The 23,848-nt window shown below is 33.1% G+C and overlaps 1 protein-coding gene across 1 annotated transcript in view; it reads right to left on the minus strand.

Moving 5' to 3' along the window:
* The window catches only part of LOC129219756 (uncharacterized), an 84,390-nt gene that overhangs the window by 55,306 nt on the left and 5,236 nt on the right, over positions 1–23,848 (minus strand). Inside the window, exon 2 of the mRNA XM_054854050.1 lies at positions 18,455–21,365. Coding sequence (XP_054710025.1) covers positions 18,455–21,341 — 2,887 coding nt within the window. The 5' untranslated portion in view covers positions 21,342–21,365. The remainder of the gene's footprint in view (positions 1–18,454; positions 21,366–23,848) is intronic.

A 23,848-nucleotide genomic window follows, 5' to 3' on the forward strand; every position in this document is an offset into this window, starting at 1 on the left:
ACAGAAATTAAATGGCCTATCTACTGGTTTGATTGCCTTTTAAACAAACAAACGGCGAAAGTAAAGAGTTGTTTTGAAATGAGAAATGATGCGTAAATTCTTGTCCCTCAATGGAATCTTAAATTTGGCGCTATTTGGCAAATAGTTGACTTGTTCTTTTTTACTCTTTTTTGTTTTTTTTCCTTCCATTAGTACTCTTTGACTGTGAAATAAGCAGGTTTCGAACAGGTTTCGACAGGTCTCTGTCTTGCTTGCAGAGCCTTTAGGGGAAAAGTGAAAAAATAAATGCTTGGGGAATTTCAAATCTATTTTTTTTCTAAAGAGTTCTTAAACCTTATAGTTTTCTTCTTCTTTGTTGGACGTTTATTTTGAAAGAATTGAGAGTTTTAATGTAATCATGCATGGTTAAAAGATATTTCGTTACTCTGACAGATATTTTGTGAATTCATCTGTAGTTATAAAGACTATTTTCTTGAGAAACATGGCAGGTAGTGTTTCTTACATTACTTTAGGTAACCATAAGCTGGGTGAAAAATAAATGATGGTTTTCTTTGGAAAAAAAAGGAACAGAATCTGATTTTTTAAATCCAAACTAGATCCCTTTTTTTTAGTTTTAAAAGGACTTTTATCAGTCTATATTGATAAATAAAACTAAATTTTAAGTATTACTTTAAATAAAAACTTTATAACGTGTTGCAAAACTAATTGAATACAAATTCATAAATGATTCAAATCAAATTTAATACAGTATTGTGACAATTAATTGGGATTTTTTTTTTTTCACTTTATCACTGGTAAGCGGACAAATAAGCACTTAAATAAGCACTGCCAGCGGACAAATAAGCACTGCCATTTGCTCAGAGTTCAATTGGCAGTTATTTTCAAACTAATAGTTGTTTGTACGCAGCATGCGAGGAGCAGGCATATAAATTCTTCCTCCAAGTGACACAAGAGTTCAGAAACACCCTGTATAACCACACTTGGTTTTTAAAACAAAATCTATCTTTTTGTTTTTCAACAAAAATCTCACAACTTCTTTATGGCTGAAAACAAACAAGGGGGTCCTTTGTACCATGGGAAAGAAACTGTGATGTCATTACTGCCATCTTTTTGTTCATGAGAAATGGCTTTTTGTATTTGAGTAACGGAGATAAGAATTTATTGTCTGATGTATTTCGTTCTATCGAAACAAACTAAAACACAATATTAAAAAATTAAATATACTTAAATAATTAGTATTTGAGACACCTGTGTAATGAATAATAAATAAGTAAATATATACTTTTATGGACACTTAGATTCGGCGGATTCTGATTGTTGGCCAATGGTTCAAAGACAGGACGATTATTTTGCTTCAAATGGCTGATGGGAAAACCTAACTAAGAATAGCCGAACTGTAGGTTTCAAAGATTTTTTAACTCAAGAGCATGCGCAAGGGGGTGTAGACATCTCACAGAACTTTATAATTCGAACTTTTTTACGTTCCCTTATTTGAAAATGGATCAAACACGGTGTAGCTGATTTTATGGTCACTTGCTAGTGGGGTAACTTTACAGTCGGCAATCTTGCAGTGGTTTCCTGGAATTCCTTATATGGGGTGTAAAACACCCCTTACGCGCCCTTGTGATACTCTGTTTTTCATCGAAAATGTCGCGCTACATGACATATGATGAGGATATGAGACATTTGCAAAAGCTGTTGGATGAAGTTTCCACTGATACTGTATCGATAAATGAAATGAGGAGCCTGATATTAATGTTAAATTAAAGTTGACATAATTCCGATAAAGAAACTGAGGATTTATCTGAAGATGACGAAATAATTGTTCGTAAAAATGAAACTTTTCCATTGGAAAAGATGGATAAACAAAAGGGATGAAAAAAAATATTGTTCCAACGTAAGAACACCAGAAAAGAGCATTATTTAGACACTTCTGGGGAAAATGAAGCAAGCAAGTGATATTTCAACACCCGTAGTAGAATCATTGTCAATTTTATTTAATGAAACATTCTGTATTTTATATTGAAGTCTACTAACACCTTTTGGAAATATTAGATACAATTTCACTCGATAAAGAAATTCCATTGATATTAGCAAAGATTAGCTGAAGGTATTTATTAGTAAGCTACTTATTTTACAGCATGGATTTAAAAATTTTTGTTGCGCCTAATCAAAAATTCTCAAATAACTGTTAAAAAGGAGGAGATCATTCATTAAAGACTTGACATTTCAACTTGTCAAGAACCATGCAGATCAGAGAGCAGTGTGAAGCATCAAATAAAACTAAAATTTTTCGACAGAGCCAAGTTCTAAAACAAAAAGGTGTCACAGAAGTGCTGTTATCTCTTTGGTACTAAGAACGACCAACAAAATCTTTTTAGTTGAAATGCTTATTTCTTTTTGCAAAAAACATTCTTATGCCATGTGTACCGAATGCATCAGCAAATGTAAGCGAGTATTTATATGAAATAAATTTTTAGTTTTGGTCATAATTTGGCAAAAATTACTCATTGAATAGGTTGCTTTGCAAAGTTTAAAGTAATAGTTATGTTTGACATGAGAAAAAAAAAAAGAGTGAAAAAGAAACTTTTCCTTAGTAAATTATGGAAATTCTTTACTGGGGTGCGGGATACCTCTTGCCCACTCCTGTTCGTATGAGCAGCGCACGTTCTCATGGGTTAAGGAACAAAATAATATTCAGTACGTTGTAGCAACCGATGGTAAGTCATATTTTAAAAAAAATAATGGATAAATAAATTTGATAGCTAAGGCCTCTGACATTTTTATATTTCTTATTTTTTAACGAAAATGCTATGCCGAATTTTACAGTCAAGCAGAGAAAAATATAAGGGTGGCAGAAATATTTTTCTCACAGAAGAAAAGATAAAAGAGAAAGATGGGATTTAAAGAATTATAATAAAGAGCTACACATTATAATAGAGTAGTAAAAAGCTCAAAGGTGAAAACGGAAGTTTTAAATGTTCTTGGAAAAGAAAAAAAGGTTTTCCACAAAATTTTTTTATTGAAAATTAATAAAAATAGGGCTGGAGCCAAGGAGGGACCAGAGAAGCTGTTCTTGAGCTCAATCCTTTCCTTAGTGGCTCCAATTGTTGCTTCAAATTGCATTTTTGGAACTTCAGTTTGCTGCAGTTGAGTGCTGAAATTTAGGGAAAATTCTGTGACATATCCTCATATTGCCCTCTTTGCGGAACACCTTCTAAAATCGTCGAAAACTGCGTTTTTGGAACTTCGATTTCTAAAACTGGCACAAAAGAGTCCTTGAACTCAGTTTCGCCTAGCGCTTACCAAAAGATGGCCTACGAACGCATTTATAAGCCTTCAATTAAAAAAAAAAGTTTGGGGAGCGTCCCCAAACTCCCCCTTAAAGTTCTTCCAAAATTATTTTAGGAGTTCAATACATCTCTGGATATCGTCTAAAATTATGGCTCGAAGCTTCTATTTTGAAAGATTGCTACGTGAGAGTCAAACACAATCCCTTCCTTTAATGTTAGCTTACAATCGTGTTTTTAAAACTTCTATTTTTTAAATCTTCCTATGGAGGGAGAGCCCTACTAATATCATCAAAGATCCTCTAAAACAGCATTTTCAAAACTTTAATTTCCGAAAATTGCTCTGGACGAGTCCCTGAGCTCCACCCCTTTGCTTTTGCTACCAAACCTGGGGCCTATAATCATATTTTTAGGACTTCAATTTCGGAGTACTCCCACCCCCTCCTAAACCTCTAGCGCCACCAACATTGTTGCACAAAAATTGCCGTAGAAGAGTGCCTAAAATCTATAACTTTCTCAACATTTTCAAAGAATGACGCGGATAGTGACCAAAATGTGCAGGCCTAGTTCTTTTTCTATAAGGCAGTTCAATTGACTGGTTTTATTTAGTTTGTTCCATAAGTTCGCGTAGACGTACTCCATTTTTAATGCTTCTTTAACTTAAATAATAACTGTAACTATATCTATAGCAACTATTATTCAGTGGAAAAATTCCTACCCATCATGAGGACTGTGCCTCTGTAAATTAAAATTTCGATACTTTCAAAGGAATACTCTAGAGCAGCAAACTTAAATAAGTGCTCACTACCTGCATCAGTTTGAGTTATGTACAACATTTAAAGCAATTGTGAGGTTTTAAAAAATTGAAACAAAATTTTAATCTAGACAAATTTTAAATCGTTGCAAGACACCAATATTAATATCTAACTGTCATTTTTACCAACAAAAATAGAAATTTGGCATAAATATAAGAAAAAAGAATGTGGCTGATGTACATCTTTTTATGCAACTTACACATATCCAATTTTACTCCATGGCATGCCACTAAATCGCCATGGAAAGGGCAAATAGACACATTCTGTGAAGTTAATAATACTAAATGAACGTTTTCTACGGAATGCGCTTGCATACCTGAACCTTTAAAAAAAATTTATAAAATGAGTCTACCTAATACGTGAAATCTTGAAAGTAAAAACACCACCAGAAAATCTGTAAAACGGAATGTTAACGGCTATTAATAACAATGACTAAATTCCTATTTTCTGTACAGTGGACTATCTGTTTAGCTTTTGGGCTATTGAGGATGATTTTCATATCTGAAAATATTGTAACGATGTCATATTTTGCCTATATATGTAACTGATAAAAGCCATTGAATTTTATTCACGATTCTTTCTTCCATGATATTTTTCCAGAATAAAATATGTGAATAGTACTATAGCATGCTTTAATGTCTTGAGGTAAACAAAATCTTCAAAGGCAGTGCAACGGTTTTCATATTTGAAGCATCACGTAAAAGGTTTTCCCAAAAGATGTGCAAAAGACAATCATTTGTCTTTGCATTAAGACATTGGATGTACCGCCCGTCTGATTCAACCACAGACAATGTGCCAGTAGACACGACAGAACCTGGATAATATGCCTACTGCTTTTTCATTTTTACTTGATGCTATTTTTTCTGCAAATGCTCGACTTTCTGTGCTATTTAGTCTTTTGAAGATTTGAGCCTAGAGAGTGGTGTGAATGCAGTTTTTTACTGTCATTTAAAAAGAATTCATCCATTTAATTATCCAAAAGATATGTTTCATTGAGAAGCACCCGGGGGACACCGGGTAGTAAGCTAGTGTTTTATAAATTTGTTGCACAATATGCTTGTGTTTATTCAACAAAATCATTTGAAGTGAAAGTAAACATTTGATGCTTGGGATTTTCATAGTCGCTAAATTTTGGGCAATCATAATTTAATTCTGGCCAAATCATCAAGCCCTAAAATATTTAGTGCTCAGATTAAATTGATATTATTAGCAATTTTCATATTATATTGAACTGCTGGACTCGGTTGATGTAGTTAGTATGAGGGGAACTGATGAACAAGAGCAGTGAGCAAGGTTGTAGCACTGGTGCAGGTGGAATTAGGTGATTTTTTTTTCTGTATTAACCATGGTTTGCTGATATATATCCGATATTTATTTTGAAAATATCATGATATTTTGATGTTTTCAATTTTAATTTTTTCACTTATGGAATTTTCAATACAAAAAATATATTAATCATTGTAATATTGTTCATTTATTATTAACTAGTGGTAACCGCACGGCTTTGCCCGTAACAGAAAAATTAAAAGGTCTTTTGGTTCGCCTGTATATTTACAAATAATGTATGGTGAATTGTCCCACCAATTGGATTGTACCAATGTTACGGTTCCACGTTATGATAATTTCGAAATTTACTCGTCCATCTTATGATCGTTTTGTTCTTAGGATTGGAATAGAAAAAGAACCACATCGAATTTTCGAAAATTCGCTTCCAGGTGCACACTTCCATGCTACAAACTTTGTGCCAAATTTCATGAAAATCGGCCGAACGGTCTAGGCGCTATGCACGTCACAGAGATCCAGACATCCAGACAGAGAGACTTTCAGCTTTATTATCAGCTTTATTATTAGTAGGGGGACCCGGGGTAAAATGGATAGCCAGGGTAAAATGGGTATAGTTGCATTTTTCTTGATTTTATTCCACTGGACAACATTTTTTGAAAATAAAAAAATATGATGAAAATGTTTACATATCAGGCAACATTTTGACTTGAGGAAAAAAATCTAGCAACTCATTTACCAGGCTTAGCAACAGTTTTATTTTACACAAAACAATGTGTTTATAAGTGAGTGATAAACTTCTTTCTAGAAAAATTTACAGGAAGAGTTTCGGAAGTTTTTTATTTGGATTTGATAGAAAATGAGTTTTTCTAACAGAAAACTCAAAAAATAAGTAAATTTTAATATTTATAAAAATTTTATAGTACTTTTAGTTGTACGGGGTAAAATGGGTTAACCAACATTTTCAAGTTAAAGACATTGAATGCATGAAGATTAAAAAACTTAAATTATTTTTGCAAGACAAATGTTAGATATTATTCATCTTTTAAACTAAAAGCATGTTTTTAAAAAGTTTTATAAATAATTACTCTGCATTTATTGGTTTTATTTTAATTACTATAACTTACGCCAATTAGTACTTAAAGGTATTTTTCGATTATTATCGATATAGTTCATGATTACTGTAGGTTAGTAATTTACGTTAAGTTTATTATGTATATGGTTCATTGCTACACATTATAAAGCGTAGTAAGTATTGATATAGCTAATATGTTTCCTTTTTAATTTCCTTTTAAAACACCAACACCCATGCCCAGAACATAGTCTAAGTACAACCTCACACCCAATCAGAACAGAATCATTATGTTTCATGCAAAAGTTATATGTATTGTGCAAAGTTGTACTGAATAACTAAATCCTCCTGCTATACATCTTGGTTCACAGCCATTTTTTAGCACTGGTAAGAAAATGAAAAATTTACAAAAAAAAAAAAAAAAAAAGTAAAAGTCCAAACAAAGGTGAGAGAAGTTTTAATTACAGAGCAGGTGGCTGCAAGATTGTACACAAACAGGCAAGAGACAAACAAAAGCAGAAAAAATAAATAAATACACATAAAATAAATAAATTAAAAAAAAAACATTAACAATAATTGATAAAACAACTAATGAAGTAGAAGTGAAAACTAGTGGTTCTCCTAGTTGTTAATCCCAGCAATCGGCGACAGGGCTGTTGCTAAATTTGTGGAATTCATAGGTTTAATCACTGAAATGTCAGCTGAAGGTGAATATACTGAGAAGTTTGCTACAAAATCATCTGCCAAATTATCCTATGTGCTCCCCAAGAAAGATGACATTGATGTTGTGCAGGAATCACAAGGTTGTAAAAATACTACATCAGCCAAACCGCAAGTCTTTGCCAATGTGCCTTTTGTTCATAAATTTGGTTCTGTAAATATTTTTTGTGGTTGTTTTGGATTAAAGTTTTTATCCCCCAATGAAATTATACTCAATTTAAAAAAAAAAATCTCCATTAGTTAGGTGTAGTTCAACTTTTAAACAGCATATACCCATTTTACCCCGAAGCACGGGGTAAAATGGGTATACACAGGGGTAAAATAGGTATACCCCTTTACACTAAATTTAAAGTAAAAAGTTAACACAAACTAAGTCCAAATTAGACCTAAGATACACAATGTATAGAATATTGAACAAAAACACAATTATATTTCATGATATTTCTGCTATGGGTCACTGAAATTAAAAATGCTGTTTTATATACTCATTTTACCCCGGGTGACCCTAAAGAAAACAACCAAAAAGTTATGTACTATATTTTTACGATGTATTTATACATCATTGATGTAACAAAGCAATATAATATTCCTTTTTTATTTTATATTCATAAAATTATTAGTTATGTAACAATTTTAATTCATAATGTAAGTGCCTCATTAAATATTAAATGTCGGTTAGGAAAAAAGGAAATGTCTTATGACTGTTCACCAACTAATGCATATTTTTTAGCTTCGAGTCATAAAACTACGCAAAAGCGGCTAACAGAAGAAAAATGAGTACAACAGCTAATACTAAATGAACTCCATTAAAATTGATAAAAAATTTAAATGAAATATTAGATATAAATAATGAAAGAAGTGTTAATTTTAAGTCTACATATTGTAACAACAATGTAAGAAAACTACGAGTGATTTGAGGATTCATTCACTATTTTGAAGACTTAAGTTTGTGCTGATTGAAAATATCCGACAGATATCAAAATATCGGATATTTTTGAACCCTGGTATTAACGGTAAGCACACTTTTTTAGCATTATGTAGCAGTAGTAGGAGGAGCGCTTCAAGTGACACACTGAACACCTTCCTTCTACTACTGGTGAAAGATGGCGGAGAAACTTTTTTCGCAGTGGCAGCACCTTGGTTGGTGGCAAAAATGAAACGGTGTTCCCTGGGGAAAATTTTGAGTATTTTAGTTTCGGATTTGGACTTAGTCTTTTTTTTTGCACAATTTAGTCTATCGTTTTTCCTGATTTAGATTATTTTTGCACATTTTGGACTTTGATCATTTTCACACATTACAGACTTTGACACTTTTTCACGAATTTTGGACTTTATCGTTTTTTCCGATTTAGATTATTTTTGCACATTTTGGACATTTAAAGCATTAATAATGCATTGATTGCAATGAATGAAACTGCTGCCAGTTTTCGGGGACTGATGACCGATAGCGAGTGGATGGCAGCGGCTCCCTATAAATGAGGTAAGCAGGCAACATTCTGACGACTACGCAGATCCTAATCACAGCATTAAGATGCTGCCGATTTAACTGCATCAATATTATGCGTAATTTTTTTTCTTGCACGTGACACAGAAGGGGGGGGGGGGGGGGGGGGGGGGGGGTCTGCAAAGTTTGTAATTTTTCCGGAGAGAGTCCGTGGAGGTCGAAAGTTTGGGAACCTCTGTTCTAAGTTATCAACTAAGCCAAAGAGATTTTTTAATGATAAAAAGTTTCATCTTTAAGAAACAATGCAGTGTAGTTTAAATAATTTTATGCTACTCTTACTAGGTGAATACAATTGGTTTTTGCTTTTTGCTCCAAGGTCACAACCCTGGGAAGAAATTTCTTTTGTATTTGGAACGCTCTAACTTCATCATGTTACTATCATCGACAAGTTTTTTTTTTTCTTTTTTCAATTAACTAGACTGCAAAATATGTACTTGTTTCCAATTACTTCTAAAAATGTCTCGCTGGCACAAGCGAAAATTTCTGACGTCTTGTTACAGAAATTTCCTTTTTTCTTTGTCCTTGTCAAAGATGTGAGTTACTCATCATAGAATGAGCTGCTATCATCATACACAGCAAAATCTTTTTGATGTTGAAGTACAATGAATTTTGTATCGCACAGCGGTTCCCAACCTTTTTAGTTGTGCGTAGTAGTTTTGTAAACAATACCACTGAGGCCCACTGACTACTATATATTACTTGCACAGCCTAAATTGACTTTCGCCCCCCCCCCCCCCCACACACCGGTACAATTGGTTAAGGGCATCTGCTCATAGCTATCCTTAGGTATAAGTACACCGTACTAGGATTGAAAGTGTGTTCAAAGAAGAGTTCTGGAGATGTTAATCCCCTTCTCCCCTCATGCTGCACTACTGATATAGATATACTGTACAAGAGACATTTTCAAAATAACTTTTCAGAAAGAAAAGAACTTTTTTGCATTCACTTAGCTGGCATAGCTGTAAGAAAACTCAAAAACAAGTCATCAATGTTAAAACTCCATGAGATTTTTGACGCTGTTTTCGACAATGAGGGAGTTGATATCTGGATTGAAACTGGATAATTTTATTAGTCTCAAATAACTCGTAACTCTCAATTCATTTCTATATCATTTTTATATAAAAAAAAAAACTGAAATGAAAAATCTCATTTAAATAGGTAGGTTGTCGAAAAATCCTTCAAGTGTTTCAATTCACGGGTGAGTCATACGAGTTCAACAAAGGAGGAGCATTTTTAACTCGATTGCTTGAAGCTATAACTAGTTTCTCTCACAGTTTTCTTTGAAGGAGTTTCTGGTTCATTAGATTTCATCTTCAATTTTAAGCGAAAGTTCCTAAAAAAATATGAAAAACCTTAATCTCAACATTCCTTAATGGATGTGAGCCAAGGAGAGCTTTTGAGTGAGGGCACATCTAAAAAGTGAATTCTTGTAGAAAATGAAAATTAAGACCCCGAGATTTATCTTGGTTCAGATTCTCGATCAGGAGCCCGAATCTCTGGGGTACCGAACTGGTTCACTTTTCTGTCGTGAATTCCTCTATGCTGATCCGAGAGAGAACAAAAGGGCTAATCTTAGCTAAGCTGAATGGGATTGCGTTGTAACCCGGCCCTTAGCATGACAACACTTTCATATGTCAAAAAAACTAAAAACCAATCAAAATGTGAGTATTTTCGAGGCTTTACTTATGGTGCAAAAACATTTTTCCTGTTTAATGTCAGTTTTGCTTCAAGGGATTGAATTAATCTTGCTCGCTGGCAAGGGTTGCTCCTCCTGGCTCTAAAAAGTTTTTTTTTATTTAAATAATTATCAATTTGATATTTTTAATGTTAAAAAAATATTTATTCTAATTAAATTACATTAAATTTATTTGAACAAACTTCAAAATACTTCTACAATCAATTACATCACAAGAAGTCTTTTATCATGTTTATGGTTTGGCAAGGGGGTGCAAGGGATGCACTTTCACACTCCTCTACCCTTTAAATATTATATTTAATCAATTCAACAAGGACAAACTACAAAATACTTTAAAAAAGGCAAAATATATCACGAAATTTTGATGAATGATAAGGTTATGCTCACGAGCGACATAGGGAGGAGCATTCTCACATTCCTTGACTTTTAAAAACTAAATTAAATTAATTAAACAATGAACACTACAAAAATTTTAAGTCTACAAAATAAATACAATAAATATTAATCTCAAGTGCCGGCTGGGTGCTGTAAGAGTATGATCTTTCACCCCTGGCTTTTAAAAATAAAATCAAATTGATCTTAAACAGTAATATTAAATTATTTTTTTTTAAAGATAATTATTAACTTTGAACAACTGAAGTTAAATTCACTTCAAAGCATAGGTCAAATTTAAAAGATTTTGTGATCAGAGAAGAAAAAAAGACATTGAATAATTTTAAGAAAGATGAAAATACATTCCAAACTCGCTTCAAATATAAAAAATAAATTCAAAAATAATAAGAAAATGAAAAAAAAATGAAGAAATAACAATGAAAAACATGAGTAAATAAACTACTAAAAAATCTTTATTTGTAATTGATCATAACTAAATTGTAAATAAAAAGGAAATATGGTTTAATTTAATTTATGTGTCTCTTAGAGATGAATAAGATTTTTTTTTAATGTCTTATTTATCGTAAGTTTGCTTACTCAAAATTTAATAGAGCGGAGGGACTGTTGCTTTGGTATAAACTTTTCATCAAATGCTTCAACACTTAATTAAATGCATGAAAATTTATATAGAAAATAGGTGTATATCATTTAAATGGGAATTGAATAAAATTGAGATTTACAAAGCATTGTTTATTAAAAAGGAAAAAAATGCAATGTACAACAGACAATTTAAAAGTTAATACAAATAGGGGTAGTTATTGCTCGTTGAATCTATGGTCGTGTTGAACCAGCTTTTATCGGATGGTTTTACACACAAAAGCTCAGAGTTTTGCATTAAAAATTGGTTCCTTGAGACCCCAATCACTTATCCGCAGTTCTGTGCAAATTTGTACGATTTAACATTGTTATATTTTTGCTTATAGTCTTTAATAATTTTGTAACTTATTTTCATTCAAATCCTATTCTTTTAATAATTCTAGTAGTTCTTCAAATCCTATAAGACACCTTAGAAGATGCAACTTTACACAATTTTTACTGGTTTCCTTAAGATTGGAGCCTGAAATTAAATGTCTGTCATAACGTGAGCTTTTTTTATTCCCTTATTACTTGCAGCTTGTTTAGATTTTCTTATAAAGCAAAATATTATGATGTTTTGTAAATGTAAGAAGAAGATGGGGCAGGTTGGGGAAGGTTAGCTATTAAACCATCCTTCCCCCTTTTTAAAAAAAAAACATGTAATTTTTTTCTTTGTTGTGATATTAATTTTGTCATTACTTTAATTACTTTTACTTATTTGTGCTCCCACAGTTATTTGTACCACAGTATTTTCTTTCGGAAAATCGGGACAAAACTGAAACTAATAGAGGTTAACACATTGGGTAAAAGCCAATTCAAATGTAAAATTTATTACCTATACCTGAAAATATATTACTACATTTTGATTTTAAGAAAGTAAGGTAAAAAGCTTTATTCTAGATTGAGCACTATATAGTGATGTGGATCGGGTAAATACCCAGTGGGTAGGTAAATATTTTTTGGGTATTTACCCGGGTATTTACCCAAGGCCTGGGTAAATACCCAAAAACTGGGTATTTTACAAAAAAATGCAAAAAGTGAATGAGAATTTTTTTTTTTAAATCTAAATATGAAATAATTGGTAAAACTGATACATACATATGCAGTGGCGTAGCTAGACCCGACTTTCGGGGTGGGGGGGGGGGGGGTTACTTCTTTTATATATATATATATATATATATATATATATATATATATATATATATATATCTCTATATATATATATATATGTGTGTGTGTGTGTAATCGCTTAGAATTTTTTCCTTTTCTTCTTTGTCTTCTCTCTTCTTTTTCTCTTTTTTTTTTGAGACTAACTTTTCGGGGGGGGGGGGGGGGGGGGGTTTGTCCCCAAAACCCCCCCCCTTAGCTACGCCCCTGTACATATGTATTACACAGTTTATAATATTTTTTATCGAAAGACTTAATGAAATTATGAAAGAAACATATCACGAACCAAAGAAGTTTTCTTTTCAATGCCATAATTGAAGAAGATGTTTGCTTTTTTTTTTCGTAACCAGTTAAGCTTTTTACTTTTTGCAGAATTGCTTTTTATATGTGAAATTTGGCCATCAACATTGATTAGGCATATCCAACACATTTAATGTGAATATCATATTAGATTGCTGAGTTGTTTCACACAATAATTCTTTAAATATGTGATCAAAATACAAATTTTAGGGAAAAATTTATTGTTTTGTATATAGTTGGTTACACAAGGTGTTTCGTTTTAACCTGCAAGACCTTTATTTTTGCAACCATTAGTCCTAGATGCTTACTTGCAATTGCAAAAATATTCAGATGCAGAGTAAAGATATTGGAAGTTTGAAGCAAAAATAAAAAAGTCAAAAACTACAAAATTTAACTTTTTATGCAGCTCTAGGTCCCCTAACTTATATTTAGAGAAATGATCTGAATTTAAAACTTACTGACACAAAAAAACTTGACATTTGTGCAATGAAAACTCAAGGAGATATTCCATTTGAAAGTTTTAAGGGACCTTGCAGAAGATGAGATTAGAACTTATTACCCTTTCAGAATAATGACAGGTTGGCAAAGTAAAAAACACAAGGTATTACATTTTTCATTTCTACTCAAAAATTCATGCAAATGTTATGCCGTGATACGCAAAACCTTGAACAATTTGAAAAATCACTCTGCACACATATAATTTTATATAAACACTCATTAACTGCTATATTTTCCCCCAAAAGATGTTACTGACGGCGAGTGTAAAATGGTGTAAGTTACAAAACTTAGCGTTTCATATCTCAGTGAATATTGGTCGTACTAATGTCAAACTTTTTCTGTAATTGTTTTTCAGTGGAGATTATTTCCCTAAATATCAATAAGTCAGAGGATCTGGGACCTGTGTAAAAAGTTAAAATTTGTATTTTTTTACTCATTTTTATTTTTACTTCAAATTTTCAATATCTTAAGTCTGCATCTGATTTTGAACATTTTTGCAATTGTAAGTATGCATCTAGGACTAACGGTTGCAAAAATAGAGGTCTTGAAGGTTAAAACAAAACACTCTGTATATATACATAGTGGAATACATACAGAAAAGTATTTTAGTTGAATATAAATTTTTGAAATAAATACCCGGGTAAATACCCATTTTGGGTATTTACCCAGGTATATACCCTGGGTATTTACCCCTAAAAATAAATACCCGGGCATTTTACATCACTAGCACTATATAGTATTTTTTGAAGTATTTACTAATAACTCAAATTGTGAGACTTATTTTACGAAACAGAGAAAAGTTTTTCTTTTTCTTTACAACAGTGTCATCATGAAATAGTACACGAAAATACCATAGTCTTTTTTCTGCCAGAACAATTTCCGCAAAAAAATCGGCAGGCGATCCCTCAGAAATATTCATTTAAATATTGTTCACTTACTCAAATTTACCATTAAAGTTCACATATAATAATAAGTTAAAATCCAAACAATTATTATTATTTTTTAAAAAACTTCAACAATTTTGTTATTTTAAAAAGAGCTGTGACTTAGTTTCTTTTTGAAATCAAAGATATTTTTCGAATACAGTAATTAAATTTAACAGGATTTATTGATCCGAAAAATTATGTTTCAAAAAAAGAAAGTAAGAAAGAGAAAATAGTTACAATAAAGCAAACTGTTAAAACTGAAATTTTTATTTACTTATTTTACTTTCCAAACTATGAACACCCAAAAACAGTTAGCAAGAAATTGAAAGCAATAAATCACTCCCATTAGTGAAAGTTATTATAACCACAATTAATATGATTAATTCTAAGAAATAAGCAGTCTCAATAGATCGCATACTGCATAATAAAAGTTCCAATCACATAATTTTTGAGTAATTAAAATTCGTATTGAACGAAGCTCTATGATAACAGACCTTTCAGTACCATTTCAGACCATTGTTTCATTTCCTGCTTGAATTTTATCACTATTTTTTCATTACACAATAAAACTTTATTAAAAGTTTCTTATAGCAACTGAAAGACATTTTGTCAATCTCAAAGGAATTGGTTCGGAATGTTTTCAAAACATTCGTATCTTTCAATTTAATGAAGAAAAAACAAAACCATGCTCCAACAGCAGGGGATTGAGTCAGATACACCACCCAAAACAGCGCGAGCTGTGGTCCGACAGAGGTGAGAAAACGTCGTCGAACTAGTTCTACAGAAGTGAAGGGAGATTGCAGTTTATCAACTTTCTGTCCAATCATGACATCAGCGCAAACTGGTTCTAGTCCGAGAGGCGGGAGATTTGGATTCCAGGGGCCACGGCCCAGTAATACGTTGTTCGCGGCCCATGGAATGGGAACCGCTGGTACAGCACCATCTTTTAACATTTTCTAAGCAGGAATGTTTTTGCTATTGTTGGTAATTAAAAATTCTTCTCTTTCTCTTTGTCATAAACAATCCCAAAATAAGCTCATTTTACATTTAATTTTTTTTTGCAAGCAAGGTTTTTCTTGATGACTACCTTCATTTTTCTGCTTTGAAGTTTTCTTTTTGTGCTTTGCATTTGATTTCTCTTCCGCCATTTTTTTCTCATGTAGTTACACAATACAAGAGAGCTTGATTTGTGTTAACTACCGAATTCTTACTAATTTGTCCCTGTGGTTCTTAAGGGATTTGTATTATTATTATTTTTTTAACTTGGAACTTGATGTGTACCCTAATTGCATGCTGACATAGTTTACTTAACTTGCAAGCCAAAAGGGCGTGATACTTCAACAGTAATAGGAGATGATATATATACCATCCAATGTTACACTCGGAGCATTAAAACTTCTTTTTGAGAGAGAGTTTAGCACAGAAAAGTAGAAGTTAAAGTAAATACTAATATTATTTACATAGAAATAAATAAGTAAAATAACTTAAATTACCAGAAAATATTCTGACCACGAATTACCTTCAGTAAACTAAGGTATAAATCAGTATACCTTTTACATTAACTGTTTTAAAAAGCTTAGACCATTTGCCCTATAATCCCACGAGTTTGCCATAACCTTGCATGAAATATCTACATAGAAAAAAAAAAATTTTTTGAAGAAAATTAGGAACTTTACACCTCCTGCTGGGCGTCTAAATATTTTTTAACTTGGACAAACATTATTTGTGGGGCTATAGCGGCAGTGCTTTATCAACTTAGAACTTCCAAAAATAGTTTTTTTTTTCTATTCGGCCAAGTACACAGTGGTAGTTTACATTTTCAGCAGATGCAAGTCGGCATAGGTTGCTGTTGCTTAAATTATATGAAACTCTTTTTACACTTGTTTTGACATAAAAGGAAAAATATAAGAGGGTGTGTGACTTTCATTTTTTGGGGGGACACCCTGATATATATATATATAATAATAATAATAATAAAAGTGAAAAATATTGAAAAGACCACACCAAGAGCCCATAGATGCGCAACGCAGCAAAACTAAAAGGCCAAGTAAATATAAAATTAAGCAAACAGAATTACAAATATTAAACAAATTATAAATAACAAATGATGATAAAAAGGAAAAATGCAAACAGCTATTAAGTAGGAATAGAAAAAGAGTGAATCCAGAGCTCATCAGCCGTGGAGGATTCATTAATTATGGTCAAAAGACCAAAATTTTAACTATAAACTAGAAGAGAATGTTTAAGCTCCAGTACATGTAATACAGAGTAACAATGGGCAAACGCACCACTTGCTAAGCTAAAAACAATAAACTAGAGCTCAAACCTAAAACTAAAAGCAGCCATTGTTACTCTATATTACATGTACTGGAGCTTAAACATTCTCTTCTAGTTTATAGTTAAAATTTTGGTCCTTTGACCATAATTAATGAATCCTCCACGGCTGATGAGCTCTGGATTCACTCTTTTTCTATTCCTACTTAATAGCTGTTTGCATTTTTCCTTCATTTGTTATTTATAATTTGTTTAATATTTGTAATTCTGTTTGCTTAATTTTATATATATATATATATATATATAATAATAATATATATATATATATATATATATATATATAATAATATATATATATATATATATATATATATATATATATATATATATATATATATATATATATATATATATATATATATATATATATTATCGTTTTAATCTAGCAACTCGATTTTCACCTACTTCCTGTGATCGGATTCTTTTGAAATGCAACCTCAGACTCGATATACAATATTCTAAAAAAAATTAATCAACCATTAATTATTAGTTTATTCCAATTTTAATCAACATTTTTGCATAAATCCTCTAATATGGGCAGAAAAACCTGGTCACAAAAAATGGGATATCTACAGAAACTCCCTTTTTTTGTGCATTAGATAAACTAATTTAATGCTAAAATGTAGGTGAGCCTTCAATTGGAAATTCATGGTTGATTATGGTTATTTTTAATCCCTGACACACTAAGGAAGGGGGTTATAAGTTTGCCGTGTCTGTCTGTAGCACTCTAGTGCCTAAACAGATGGACCGATTTTGAAAAAAAAAAAAAAAAATGTTCGAAAGGAGAGTTGATCAAGAGTGTTCTTAGCTAGGTTGCATCTTTAGATGACATTAATTAACAAAGATATTAATTAAAAACCTCTAAAAGGTATTTTTGCAATTTTTGCAGTAAACACATAGTTAAAATTTTTAAAATTATATACCAAAATAAAGAGAATTTTTTTTCATGCCTGATAGAATGTGTTTGGAACTTCCATGTTTCATAGAATTGGAATTATAACATTTTTTTAAAGCAGATTTTAAAAACGGCTAAGCCTTTATTCACGCAATTAATAACCGAATTGATTGTTGGCCGACAAGGAAATAAAACGCAATGATTTAAAATTTTTATCTGTTGCCAGTTTATATTTGATAGCAAATAAAACACTTGACATTGATTTTTAATAGTGTAAGGCTTTTAAAAGGATTTTCAATTTTCCCTCCTGATTATACAGTTGCGACTCATTTGGGTTTTTAAAATTTTTTTTAAATTTTATCGTTGTTTGTTAACAATATTCTTATTAAATTAAAGCTGAAAATAAGCATTATCTCCAGCTTTAACGCATTAAACAGACTTTCTACAAAAGGGTAATGTAAAATTAAGAATATTTTGACATTATCAGTACAGAGTTTTTCAGGTATCAGTAGAAAATTTTGTTGGAAGCAGGATAACATATGAAGCAGACAACGTAAAATCAGGGTTCTGCTGTAACTCCAAATTCAAGAAATAAAGCTTTCTTACTTATATAGAACCATCTAAATAAGAGAAATACTAATCAAGTATCTAAAGAGTTTTTTTTGCAGTTGATAAATCATTGATTTTCTATTATTTTCTTAAAAATACATGATTCTCTGATGCTAGGCATAAGTTTCTCAAAAATTTGGGGCCTTGGCTGATTAGCAGAATAAAAGCAGAGACCACTTTTGCAGGGAGGCATGGTCTGACTAAATTAGTTTTAAATTGTGACTAAAAAACAACATTTTGGCAACCTTTGGGTGTGCCAATGTTGCATTTTAATTTCAAACCCTGTTTGAGAGGGAGGGGGGATGCTGAAAAGAGAAAAAGGGAAAGAAAATGCCTTACCTGCTTCAGTATCCTGGATTGAAGCATCACTTCTTCTTGAAAGTGACCTTGTGGATCGTCTTTGGCATTCTACCACAACATCTTCGTCTTCAATGATCTCCTGTTTAATTGTCACAGGAGTGTCATTAACTACCTCAGAGGAATTAGCTGCCATTTTACTGTAAGTTTTCCTTTTTGTCTCCGGTTTTGCCGCAGGTATTTTCTTTTTGCGGCCACGCTTTTTCGGCGTGATCGGAGGCAGCTCTTGGCTTTCAGTCTTTATTTGCAGCCTGCCTACCGGGAGAGTTTCATAATTAGAGAAACGTTTGTCCTTATGGTGATTATATTTATCATGATCATTAGAGTCATTTTTTCTCTTGGCACTATGCTTTGAAAGCTTAAATTTACCTGTTATTTTTAAAAGCTTGCCTCTCTCCTGATCTGAATCATACTCTTGCTTAATTTTATGACTAGATATTAGTTCTCCCGAGCTATCAGAGGCACTTTCTTCTTCTGTATCGTCGGATATAGTCTCTGGAGAAGCATATGGCTGTTTCAGCCTCCATTCACCAGGATTATTGGACCTGCCAAATACTAGTTTAGGAATGGGCTTGTAGCATCGCTTCTCCCTGTGCTCTTTCGGTGCATGATGCTCGGTTTTTGATTTACTGCTAAGCCCAGGAGGCGCTGTTTCAGAGTCCGAATCTGAGCTAGTTTTGCGGTTCACTAGAAAGTTTCTGTAACATTGCAAAAAGCCTTCAGAGTCTTTGTTTCGAGTTTTCATAAACGTGTGTGGAGATTCTTTTTCTTCTTCCTCGGGAAAAATGAGATGCTCCAAAAATTCCACTTCTTCCTCAACTGTCATCATAATTTTTCGTGACTTAGGTAACATGACAGAGCTTTTCTTTTCGCTTTCGTTAAGGTTCATTTTCAGTTCAGATCGATACCTAGAGAAAGGATAGTTCATTGGCGGCAATTCTTTCTCATCACACATTCGTTTAGGATACGTGCTCTGGGTTTCAACATTACCATAATCTAAAAAAGTTGGTGTCATGGGAAAATTGCTGTACATTCGATCTGTTTTAAATGACTGATATCTAGTCATGCTTCCGATTTCGGACTTTCTCCGGCGTCCCCTTCGACCTCGCCTTCGTGGCGTATTAAGAGATAAATTTCGTGACCGGCTACGCCTCGGTACAGAGGAACCATAAGAGTTCATATTATAAGTTGGCTGCATATCTTCTCTGCTATGCTCACGCCCCATCGAACCATGGGACATCATGCCCCTGTTGGAGTTATCTGAAGTCATGTAATTAAGTTTGTAAGGATCATTAGGATGATCCATTTGCCTGTTTAACTGTCTGCAAGGGTGCATATTTGCATCTAAATGGGAAACTTCATGATTCATATAGGAGGGATGATTTGGTGGAACACTATGATTGTGATGAACACTGGAATCAAGATGGGAATTAAACAGATTAACAGGCTTCTTGTCATCCATGGAGTTATTAGGATAGCCGTACGGTCTGTCACTTCCCATCTGGTTAGACATCATGGCTGATGGGTTCGTATGCACCATGTTATGACTAAGATTGTTACTCATTGGAGTTGCACAAGGATATCGGGGAGGGTGCATAGATTGTCCTGTTGGAACACTGGAAGATGGCCCATAGCCATCATGGCAAATATTGTTCTGCATGTAGTTCGTACTGGCGGATGACTGTGACGCTGAATGTGGATAGGGCATCCTTCCATCTTGCTGCATGTTTTGGTGCTGCATGGGAGTTCTGTGTGGCATTCTGGAGCTGTTTGCACCTGACATTGGTGTTGAATGAATGGCTGGATAAACAGATGAATAGGTTGACTGTGAGTTGGGATCGTGCGGAAAGCCGTATTCAGAATGGTAATCTGTCTTTGGCAACACAGGCTGTGGACCATGGTTGACCATGCTAGGAGTCTGTGGCTGGTTAAAGCACATAATATTGCCATTAGCAGCACTATTGCTTGGGCTTGGTTGACTCATTTGCCCATTCCTCTGAGGAACTGCATTTAAGTTATTTACGTAGGTCCCGGCACTCATAGGTGAACAAGGAGGCGCAGAAGAAATGTGACCAATAGGATCAACATTAGCAAATGGTGATGATGGGTAAGAATGTTGAGCCACAGAAGGACTTTGAGGCACTGGGCTCTGTAAACTATTATAAGCTCCAAAATTTGTTTTTGGACTGGAATAGTATTCACTTGGTGAAGAAAAATTAGAAACAATAGAAGGGGAAGTGACAGAATTAACAACTGGAGAGAGAGAAGCAGTATCACCCGAGAATGCAGATTGCGCTGACAGTGGCGCAGAGGAATAAATGCTTGACACATCACGATCTGTATAAGGCCCATTGTTATATGATGCTGAAGCAGTTTTAGAAACGGGAGAAATAAATTTGTCATTGTTTCTGTCTTGATAGCGAGGAGCAGAACGAGTCATCACAGCTTCGTGTGGTAAAACTCCAAATGGACCAGGGGAGCGACGTTCTGAAGTTGAAGAGTTAAAAGAAATAGAGGGAACTGATCCTGCATAAGCAGTGTTATTCTCAGAAGTAGAGAAGCTGGTTCCCTCATTTTGAGATGAAGAAGTTTCAACAAAATGACGTATATTAGTTTGGTTTTCTTTGCAGACTCCGTTGAAAAGCGTGTCCGCAAAGAAATCCTCTTCTTTAGATGGCTGAATAGGTGAAATGTCATAACTTGAATTTTGTAAGCCGGGAGTTGCAGGTGGCTCCACGCTTGATGATATTGGAGGCAAGCAGGAAGATATAAGCAGAGAGTCGGGGTTATCACCCCCATAATTATTTAAGGATTCTTCCTGTGTAGTAGAGGATGGTAGGTAGGAAATCGACCACGGATTTTGGTCCATGTTTTGGTTGATCTCAGGGATGTCCTGAAAATGATGATTCAGGAGCTAAGCAAACCGTATATAACAAACAAAGTACAATAGTACTTGAAGTTTAATTTCAAATAGTTTAAAGCTAGTGCCTTAGAAGAAAAAATAACTTAATACTTTAATTTTAATAGTTATTAGTATTAAGAGATAATATCTAAGCATATTTTAAGCAAAGCAAAACACATAAAAAAGCAATAGAATAAGCAATAAATAGAGCAGAATTTAAGAGCTTGAATGAAAAAAATACATATATACAACATACATATAACTATTCACACAAAGCAATAAGCACAATTGAAATACATATATTTTTTGAAGTTATATAAATTAAAATTGTCTCATATGCACGTCATGACTGTTAAACACATTTTAAAACAATTCAAATGCTCGCATCACTCACTCATGAAATACATTTTTTATTATTTTTTCTTGTTTTGATGCAGCCCCACTTTCTTAAGAAAGAAATAAATCTTACGGAATTTAAAAATGAGCCTTATACGATTCAAAAATTATTTTGTCAATTAGAGAAAGAACGAATTACGAGGGCTAATAATGACAATTTTCACAACACACAAGATTAATTTCAGTAAATTTAAAAATTAAAATACAGTGAAACCCCTCCTAACGGACATTTCTTTTATGCGGACAATTTTTAATTCTTCGATTCCAAGGCAAATAACATTATTAAATCCCTATCCTGCAGACAAAAAAAAAAGTCCCCTTAGTGTCCGTACTGTAGGGAAAAGGTGGGGCAACTTGGGAAACCATAAATTTTAGCTTTAATTTTATAAACAGAAATTAGTTCTCTTAGGACATCATTGATGGGAGCAGAATCTACTCTTCAGTGTACTTTGGAATTTCTTGCATGAACAGTTAACAATCGATCTAATTTTCTTTGTTTTGAAAGGTTTGGAAATACATTAAAAAAAAGTTGATATATAATAATCTAAGTGGGGCAGGTTGGGACCAGGGCTTGAAAATTATATTGGCTGACATGATCGGGGCATGTAAAAATTCCGATTGGGCGTAATCTTTTACTCTTGCATTTCGGCTGGGCATGAAATTATTATAATTTTTAAATTGAGTACTGGTAATTTTAATAGCGACTAATTATGTACTATTTTTTTAAACTTCTATTTCTGTTTTATATTGAAATAATTCTTGTTTCAGATATAAAGCTGTTAAATATTTTGTCTGGTTAATGCTGTACAACAAATTTAAATATTTTTGTTATTTATACATGATTTATTATGTTATTTAAACTAAGCATGTAAAACTTTTATTTGGGCATGTATTTTTTAGACAACCAATCTGGCAGGGCATGTAAAATTTTAAAGATTTTTCTAGCCCTGTTGGGACAGACAGTGATGGGGCAGGTTGACACTGTCCAAAGCTACTCCAACAGTGTACAGTACAGAAAAAGCCTATTTCATTGTACTTAATAAATCTGGTGTACTAGGATGAATTATATGACCTAAAATTGAGTAAATGGCTACTGTTATACAGAAAATTGATTTTCTTCTAGGTAAAGTTTTAAAATATTAAAATAACAGAAATGATGAGATCTAGAAAAGAAAGAAAGTTCCCCGCTGTTGATGCTCTTGAAACAGCAGCAGAAAATGTTCTAAGTGACAAGATTCAGGGGCGGATTCAGGGGAGGGTCAAAGGGTCAACTGACCCCCCTGTGACATGAATTGTATCATAATTGTTACTAAACTTCAATTTTCAGATCCGAAAAAATAGTACATGAAATCAATATTAATCTTTTTTTGGTTGGTTCTATCTGCAAGGTATTTTTTCTCATCATGTCGTATTTCAAAGGATTGACTGAGTTCGGTTACTGGGCTATTGCTCTTTTGAGATTTTTACTATAATATTTAAAAGAAAAATGTATTTCAAGTTTATATATACGACAACGTGTCCAGCTTAATTACCTAAAGAAATATGACTTACTGAAAATTTAAGGCAACTTGCACCAAGATCCATGTCATAAGTTGTACAAAATTTAGGGAAGGGAGGGGTGAGGGGAAATTTGAAATGATAAGAAATTTGATCTCATTTGGGGGGGGGGGAGGGCTCCGTAGCATATGATGAGGTCCGCCATCCTCCTTGCCCCCCCCCCTTTACCTGATACTTTTTTATGTTGGAAGTATAACGCTGGCCATTGAAACTTGACTCCCCCCCCCCCTTACAAAAATTTCTGGATCCGCCCCTGATAAGATTTCAATTATTAGGATTATTGCTGGTGTCCTAAGGTGCCCCACCTAGTGGTGCAGGTTGGGACGTCCAAAATGACCTTTTTTTTTTTACATGAAAATTTGATTTGATCAAATAATAGAGTAAAATAAACTTTCATTGAAGCAAAAGTTTTTAAACTGCATGTTCAGCTTAGTTTGGTGAAAATTGCTTTGAAAATAAAATTTCTAAAAATCATTACCTAAAAGGGGTCCCACCCAACCTTCCCCTATTACATAGTTTGA

Source organism: Uloborus diversus, chromosome 4 (assembly GCF_026930045.1).
Source record: "Uloborus diversus isolate 005 chromosome 4, Udiv.v.3.1, whole genome shotgun sequence".
Taxonomy (NCBI): Eukaryota; Metazoa; Arthropoda; class Arachnida; order Araneae; family Uloboridae; genus Uloborus; species Uloborus diversus.